This window comes from Gossypium hirsutum, chromosome D08 (genome assembly GCF_007990345.1).
Source record: "Gossypium hirsutum isolate 1008001.06 chromosome D08, Gossypium_hirsutum_v2.1, whole genome shotgun sequence".
NCBI classification, from domain to species: Eukaryota; Viridiplantae; Streptophyta; class Magnoliopsida; order Malvales; family Malvaceae; genus Gossypium; species Gossypium hirsutum.
Window position 1 is genome coordinate 46,111,716 of NC_053444.1, and position 9,081 is coordinate 46,120,796.

The following is a 9,081-nucleotide window of genomic DNA, read 5'->3' on the forward strand; positions in this document are numbered from 1 at the left end:
AGAAACAATTTACATACACTGAACATGACCAACGTGAACAAAAGGAAAATTTGTTTCCAGAAATAGAAATAAAGGATTTCATATCTGTAGAAAAGCGTGTAATTAATGCCCCTAGGATTCTTTCACATTGGACCATTTAGAATGACGGAAAGGTCCATCCTTCCACTATATACGTACACATTCATGTATGTGTATATAATATAGCTTCTTCGTGAGCAAAAACCCACCAAATATTTCTCATCTTTTGAAGTTCTCGAACAAGTTACAGTCCTCAAAACGATTGGCAGCCATGAAAGTTCATGGATACCCTTTGTCAACAGTTACTCAAAGGGTCCTTGCTTGCCTTTACGAAAAAGATGTTGAGTTTCAGTTTGTTAACGTAGACATGGTCGCTGGCGAGCATAAATCCCCAAATTTCCTTCCCCTCAACGTATGTATCCATATATATTTTAGCATTTTAAAAGAAAAAAAATTATTAAAAGACAGGATTTAGCTTCTGTCTTTTTTTTTTGGGTGTTTGCCTAAAAAACCCATTTATGAGAAAACTGGAATCTTACATTTCTGGCTATGGTGATGCAGCCATTTGGTCAAGTTCCAGCTTTTGAAGAAGGGGACTTGAAGCTCTTTGGTAAAGTTTTTCCTTTTTATAACAGCGAAAACCCTTAAAATCGTTGGTTTCTTCGACTATTTTTAGCTAACCCCCTTTTGAACATTTTGTCACATAAAGAATCAAGGGCAACCACCCACTATATCGCCCATGAATACGCCGACAAAGGGACCCAACTCTTGTTGCCGGGTTCTAACAAGACGATGGCAGTCTTTCAATTGTGGAAGGAAGTTGAAGCTCACCAGTTCGACCCTCCATCGACGAAGCTAGTCTTTGAGCTGCGTTACAAGCCCCATTTTGGGATGACCACCGACACGGCGGTTGTGGAAGAATACGAAGCTAAGTTTGCCAAAGTTTTAGATGTGTACGAGGCTCGTTTGGCTGAGTCCAAGTACTTGGCTTGTGACCACTTCACCTTGGCCGATCTGCATCACCTCCCTACTGTTCAGTACTTGTTGGGGAGCTCGGCCAAGAAGCTGTTTGATTCGCGGCCACATGTGAGCGCTTGGGTGGCTGATATCACTGCAAGGCCAGCTTGGAGCAAGGTGATGGGTATGCTGAAACAGTAAACATTTGGGGTACAACAATTAGTATTGAATGAATAAAGGCAGGGGTGTAAACGTTTGCAGTTTCGTTTCAATGTTGTGCGTCTCTCGTTTGTTGAAATTACAAGTCTCCTGTCCTAATCATTGTGTCTCGAATCATTACTAAAAGAGATCAAAATCGAGGACTTGGGGATGCAATATAAGAAGCTATTTTGTATTGAATGAATAATGTTTGGTTTCAATGTCTGTGTCTCTGATTAGATGACTTTATGTTACATGATTTGAACCGTAATCCAAATCATATTTTTTTTAAAGAAAAAATCTTATCCTTTTTTTAAATGATAATTATTGGGTTAGTGTAAATTTTAGTCACTAAATTTGCTGATTGGTACTTTTTTTATATACATTAACTTAATAATAGTTAATCAAATTGAATTTTCGTTTTGGGTCTTTGATCAACTTCATCATTTTTTTTATCGTAATGCGGTAACGTCTTAGGATAAGTAGCAAGAAAATAAAAATATAAATATTCGAGAATTTTTTTTAAAAATTACCAGAAAATTCTTAAAAAATTAGAAAAAAATGTAAAAATATCTGATTTTTTTTCTTAAAAAAAACTTCTTATATATTTTTATAATTTAAAAATAAAAAATTACTAAAAATTTACGTTTAAAATGAATAAGATAAAGATATCATCAAATTTTAAACATTTAATTTATTAAAGTCCGCATAATTATTTTATTAGATATAAGTATAAAAGCTAATTATGTTATTAAAAAAACTATAACTTACTTTTTTTAAAACAATTTCATTATAGGTTCTGGTCATATCTATTCTTTTTGACACAATGCCTAAAACTATCCATAATTTCATTCAGCGCGCTCGAGCCCATGTCCTCTTGTATTGGCAATAATATTCATGCCGGTTGAGTAACTATAAACTTACTTAAATGAAGGTTAAAAAAGTATCAACTTAGGCTTTATTTTATAAAGTATAGAAAAAATTAAGTTAATTGTAAATTAATATTTTCAATAATTTAATATTTTTACATACAGTTGATAATATAAAATAAAACAATTCATTCTAATTTATTCTATAAAAATGTGTAGAAAATGATAAGTGGATGAAAGTTACATATCATTTAATGGAGAAAATTTTTAATTTATTTTAGTTTGAGTGTTGTTTGATAAACTAAAAAAAAAAGTAATTTAAACTATAAATTTTTTCTATATATTACTTAAAATTAATTATGAAATATAATAAGATTGTTTGATAAATATAGATTTTAATTATAAAAAATTATATTTTATATTTTATCCTTAATTTTTAAACATTTCACCTTATTCTAAAAAAAATCAAAATTTAAATATTAAGTTTTTATAGGATAATATAATATTAAAATAAATAAAATAAAATTCAATTAATTGAAATATTTTCCATTAAGTGGTAAGTATCTCTTGTCTACTTATTATTTTTCACACTTTTTTGTAGAAAAAAATTCTATCATATTTTTTTCATTTTGAATTATCAAACCTGTGAAAAAAAATTAAATCATTAAAAATATTAATTTTCAGTGGATTTAATTTTTTTCAATCACTACACCAGAACAGGCTTTTAGCGGCATATTTTGTGGCGTTTTGATAAAAAACGCCACTAAAAATCGAGCATTAGCGGCGCAAAGAATAAAACGCCACTAAAGATCTAGCATTAGTGGCGATTCTTATAAAACGCCGCTAAAGAACATCATTAGCGGCATTTACCACACAGCGCCGCAAAATCTCAAGACCAACACGCAGCATTCTGGTGTTGATGTATATTGGCATTAGTGGCGCTTACGAACAAACGCCGGTAATGTATAGTATTAGCGGCGCTTAGTGGAAGCCGCAAAAGATGTTAACCAAAACGCAGAGTTTGGTCTTGATGTATATTTCAACTAGTGGCGCTTATAAAGAAAACGCCGCTAATGTATAGTATTAGCGGCGCAGAGCCTTAAACGCCGCAAGACATCTTAATCAAAACGCAGCGTGTGGTCTTGATGTATAATATAATTAGTGGCGTTTAAGGAAAACGCCAGTAAAGGATAGTTATAGCAGTGTTTGGTGTTAAGCGCCTCAAAATATCTTAACCAAAACGCAGAGTTTGGTCTTGAGATGTATTAGAATTAGTGGCGCTTGATGAAAAACGCCGCTAAAGTATATCATTAGCGGCGTTTGTGGAACGCGCCGCAAAGTATCTTAACCAAAACACATCGTTTAGTTCTTGATGTATACTGGAATTAGTGGCGCAAATGGGAAAACGCCGCTGAAGCATAGTATTAGCGGCGCTTTTACCGAAACACCACAAAAAACCTAAGCCAGACGGCATCGTTTCGGAACTTTTTAGTGCTTTAGCGGCATTTTTCCTTAAAGCGCCACAAAATCATTTTATATGTTTTTTATATCTAATTTGTTTATTTATATTAATTAAAATTCAATTTATTTTTAATTGAATATTTGTTAAAAATGAAAAAATTGAAATAGTATTATTTAAAATAATTTTAAAAAATTTTAGGTACATGACTGATTGATTTGTAATTTATATATTAAATAATTTCATATATAATTATAAAAGATACGATAGTATTAATTTTAAAATATTTAATTATTTATCATTATAGTTTAGGGTTTAATATATATGCGGTTTAGGGTATACGGTTAATTTAGGATTTAAGGTCGGTTTAAGAGTTACATTTTTAAGGTTTATATAGATTATGGAATTATGGATTCTGGTTAATTTAAGGGTTGTAATTTAGGGGTTATAGATTAAGAGTCAGGGATTTAAGGTTTATGGATTCGGTGTCAGGTTAGGCTTTAAGGTTTAGATTAATTAGTGTGTTTTAATTTTTATAAAATATGGTTTAAGGGTTAGGGGTTAGGGATTCGGGTTAGGATTTAGGGTTTTGATTAATTAATATTTTTTAATTTATGTATTAAATAAGGTTTAGGGTTAGTACAAGTTAGGGCCGGGGTTAGTGGTTTAAGGGTTAGAAGATAAGAGTTAGTGATTTAGGGTTTAAAAATTTGGGGTCAGGTTAGGCCTATTGTGAACTTTAATGGCGCTGCAAAATTTTTATTTTATTTAAGGGTTTACGTTATAGAATATATGATTTAATGTCCATGGTTTAGAGTTTTAGGGATTACAGTTTAATGTTTATTATTTTGGGTTAATAGTTTATGTGTTAGAGTTTGTATTTAGGGTTTAAGGATACTGTTTAAAAATTGAAGAACATTTAGATTTTACTAAAGATTCATGCAATTTAATATATGAATATAAAATATATGTTTTGTACAGTAACATTGGCCAGCAATTACCCTAAAATATGGTTTAGGAAAATTACGGTTTGGGACTTTTGGTTTTGACTTTTACTGTTTGGGGTTTAGGGTTTGGGGTTTAGGGTTTGGGTTTGGGGTTTAGGGTTTATGGTTTGGGGTTTGGGGGTTGGGGTTTGGTTTTTGAGGTTTAAGGTTTACAAATTATAATTTAAGCAGGTTTAAAACGCGAATTTATTTTTTTTAAATGTATTACTCTCTCATTTTTTTATTATTAATTTTTCCATTTTATAACTCTGGTTTTAATTTTGGATCAATTTAACTTCAATCTTGGATGACACTATTTTGACAACTCACGTGCTAGTATATTTGTATTCTATTCTTAGCGTATATATAATTTAAAATAAATTATAAATATTTTTAAATTTTGTAGAAATTTTATTTTTTTTAATTATGAAAGCCGTTAGAGGCGTTTATCTCAAAACGCCGGAAAGAGTATTTAACGTTAAGTAAAACTGCGTCGTTTCCTGTCACTGGGAAGGGGAACGGCGCCGTTTTGTTCATCTGTATTAGCGGCGCTTCAAAAAACGCCGCCAAGTTGGATTAGGAGTTAATGAAACTGCGCTGTTTTACGTTGCTATTAGTGGCGCTTTCCATAAAACGCCGCAAAATTTTAATTACGTTTATTGAAATGTTGTCGTTTTTGTCTATTGTATTAGTGGCGTTTTTCAGAAACGCCACAACATTGGGTAAACTGTTGGGGAAACGGCTTCGTTTTGAGTTATAGTTAGTGGCGCTTTCCATAAAACGCCGCAAAATTTTAATTATGTTTATTGAAATGTTGTCGTTTTTGTCTATTGTATTAGTGGCATTTTTCGAAAACGCCACAACATTAGGTAAACTGTTGGGGAAACGGCTTCGTTTTGAGTTATAGTTAGTGGCGCTTTACTTGAAACGCCGCAAAATTGTTCAAACATTTGTTGAAACGTTGCCGTTTTGTAAATGTTATTAGTGGCGTTTTACCGAAAATGCCACGGGTTTGAGGTAAGTGTTGATGAAGCGACCGCGTTTTGAGTTATAGTTAGTGGCACTTAGTTTAAAACGCCGTAAATTTTTGACCTATATTATGTGGCGCTTTGCTTAAAACGCCGCAAAAATGTTTTTCAATGTTTGATACGATGCCGTTTATCTATATTATTAGTGGCGTTTATTGGGAAACGCCACATGTTTTAGCTGTTTGTTGATGAAACGACCGCGTTTCAGTTAAATTTAGTGGCGCTTTGATGTAAACACTGCAAATGGATATTTTTTTAGATGAGAACGGCGTCGCATTTTTTCCATCAGTCTGACCAAATTAGACCCGATATTTCTCCATCAGTTCTCCCCCAAATACTCATTCTCCCCCAAATCCCTAAAATTTCCCCTAATCCCTAACAGCCCCCCAAACCCGACCACCTGCTACTCTACCGTCTCCTGTGCTGCATCACTCCGTCTGTCTGTTTCCGGCCCCGCAACCATCGGTAAGTTTGAGTACTCCCTTCTTGGTTCCTTTTAAACATGGTCGCAATGTCTCTCTGTTGCTTCTTCATTGCTGTTGTTTTGACTCCTTCCTTGTAGCAACCCACGCTTTCAATCTTCCAACTTCCCCAGAAGCTCCAAGGCTAAAACCGAGGAGAAGACACCGCAATTAGTAATTTCGGATTCCATCTTCAGTTTTGGGCAATACCCTTTCCAAGGTATAAAGCTCTCGGTATTATTTTCATCATTTAAAATTACTGGCTTTGGGTCCTTAGTTCTGATATGGTTACTTTTATTGGACTCCTTCATGCTCAAAAATCGGTCCTTTATGAGTGAATTAATCGATGCTTTTGATTAGTTCGATAGTGGGTTTAGGGTACGACGTGTTTCTTTTATGTGAAATGCCTTTAGTCTGCTACTTAGAGAGTTATGGCGTGGAAAAGTTATTGGCATTTGTTATATCTAATGAAGTTGTTTTAAAAACTTTTCAATGGGAAACTTTTTTGTTAAAGAAAAACCATTCTTCTGTTTGATTATAATGAATATATATAGGCTTCCTTTTATCATTTCTGATTTGGTTTGATTTTGTTGTAACTTGTTATAACCAAACTGAAATCCAAATTCAATTGCTATAGGTGCCTAACTATTATTTTGCAGTAATGGATTTAGAGTTAAAGTGTTTTATTTTTTTCCTGTTTATTTGGGTGCAATTTACATATGTTTTCCTTCTTTTTTTTGCAGTATTTACTCCTATTTTAAATTTATTTTGCATGCATTCCAATTTTAGATGAAGTGGTTGTATGTTTGATATCGAAGTCAATATTTACTTTCATATTTCTTTCATGCCATTCTGATAAATCATTTCAGCAGTAGGCATGAATTCAAAATTGTTCAGGTATCCTGCAAATGGCATTGTTGATAAGGATGCAAAATTTGTTTTCTGATGTTAATATAGCCTTGATTTTTCTCATGTATAGTTGTTAGTTGTTATGGGTAAATTTTAAATAATTTTATATAATTTTATTTAATTTTATAATTATTCGAATATATATTCATAATTATACTGTATTTATAATTATCGATTTGTAATTTTATTGATTTACAATTTTATCTCAATTAATAAATGTTTAATAATCTATGATGATTCAATAAATTGATCGATTAATTGATTGAATGTCAATGAATTTTCAATTTTGGTTAGTTAATTGATTAAATGTTTAATAAATTCATTATATAATGAATGTCAATGAATTATTAATTTTAGTTAGTTAATTGATTGAATGTTTAATAAATTCATTATATAATGAATTCTCAAAAAATTATTACTTGATTGCATGTTTAATATAAATAACTTATTAATATATATTTTAAAGTTAATATATAATTTCAATATTTATTATATTTTTAAATATATTTTTACAATTTAATTTAACTTATTGATAATATATATATTGTTAAGTAATAATTTTTTAAAATTGATATCTTACATTACTTAAATATATATTTTTAAGTATATTCTACATGACTTACATATTACTTACTAAAAAATATTTTTTACTAAAATTTACTTTAATATATTACTTGAATATATTACTTAAATAATTTACTTAAATACATTACTTACTAAAATTTGTTTAAATTTTAAATACATTACTTAAATATATATTATTTACTAAAATTTAAGTATATATTACATTACTTACATAACTTGTTAAAATATATTATAATTTCAATATTTATTATATTTTTAAATATATTTTTACAATTTAATTTAACTTATTAATAATATATATATTCTTAAGTAATAATTTTTTAAAATTTATATCTTACATTACTTAAATATATATTTTTAAGTATATTTTACATGACTTACATTACTTACTAAAACATATTTTTTACTAAAATTTACTTGAATATATTACTTAAATACATTACTTACTAAAATTTGTTTAAATTTTAAATACATTACTAAAATATATATTACTTACTAAAATTTAAGTATATATTACATTACTTACATAACTTGTTAAAATATATTATAATTTCAATATTTATTATAAATAAGATACATAAAAGTGACTAACTATTAATATTTACTTACATAATCAAATTTTGTATTTACAAGAACTTACATAATTTATTAATATTCAATAAACTTATATAACTATCACACATACACTTATTAAACTTACATAATACATAACTTACATGTTAACTTACATAATACATGACTTATATAAAATTCTCAAATAAACTTACATAATACATTAGTTACATAATAACTTATATAAACTTACATAATACACATTACTTACATAGCATACATAACTTACACAACTTAAATAATACAAAACTTACATAACCTACATAACTTACATAATACATAATAACTTACAACTTACATAACATACATTACTTTGATAACTTACATAACTTACATAATACACAACTTAAATAGCGTACTTAATACATAACTTACATAACTTATACACGTACATAACTTACATAATTGAATTAATACATAAATATATATCATATGATATATATTTCAAAAAACTCATTTGTAGTTACCACTGAACAACTTACCCTTGTAATTTCTGGTGAAAATCAGACATCAAGAAATAAGAAATGGACCGGTCTTGGATGAATTTGTCAAGGGTAAGCGACGGTTATCGAAATGGAGTACAGACTTTTCTAAATTTTGCATTTCAATATGCAAGCTAGGAGAACATGATTCTTTGCCCGTGTAAGAAGTGTGTCAACATAAACTGGCATTATCGTGAAGTTGTATACGAGCATCTAAGAGAGCGTTTGGTTCAGTGTATTACCCAATCCATTACACCCCAATTACGCTTGTAATACATTACGCCCCTATTCCGGCGTTTGGTTCGCTGTAATAGGTATTACGCGCGTATTACATTACGCCCCTAATCCCCAAATTGCCGTGTTTTCTAATCCCTTCCCAATTCGCTGTAATAGCTATTGCGTCCGGCTTCCCTTCCCATCTCTCTGTTTTACCCTCCCTCCCTACCCGACCCTCTCCTCTGCTGTCCTCGAAATTTCTCCTCCCATTTCCCACTGCTTCCGTTGATTATCTGTCCTC

At 30.2% G+C, this 9,081-nt stretch overlaps 1 protein-coding gene across 1 annotated transcript; it reads left to right on the plus strand.

Moving 5' to 3' along the window:
* Nucleotides 1-202: 202 nt before the first annotated feature.
* Nucleotides 203-1,394, plus strand: LOC107910155 (glutathione S-transferase F6). The gene is made up of 3 exons (XM_016837929.2): nucleotides 203-430; nucleotides 580-628; nucleotides 728-1,394. The coding sequence occupies exons 1-3, from the start codon at nucleotides 290-292 to the stop codon at nucleotides 1,174-1,176; spliced, it is 639 nt and encodes a 212-aa protein (XP_016693418.1). The 5' UTR covers nucleotides 203-289; the 3' UTR covers nucleotides 1,177-1,394.
* Nucleotides 1,395-9,081: the final 7,687 nt, after the last annotated feature.

Bases quoted from the DNA above. Each gene is read 5' to 3' on its own strand.
- LOC107910155 (XM_016837929.2), top strand. From the start codon at position 290: ATGAAAGTTCATGGATACCCTTTGTCAACAGTTACTCAAAGGGTCCTT. The intron at 431-579 runs GTATGTATCCAT...ATGGTGATGCAG, and splicing joins CAAATTTCCTTCCCCTCAAC to CCATTTGGTCAAGTTCCAGC. The intron at 629-727 runs GTAAAGTTTTTC...TGTCACATAAAG, and splicing joins AGGGGACTTGAAGCTCTTTG to AATCAAGGGCAACCACCCAC.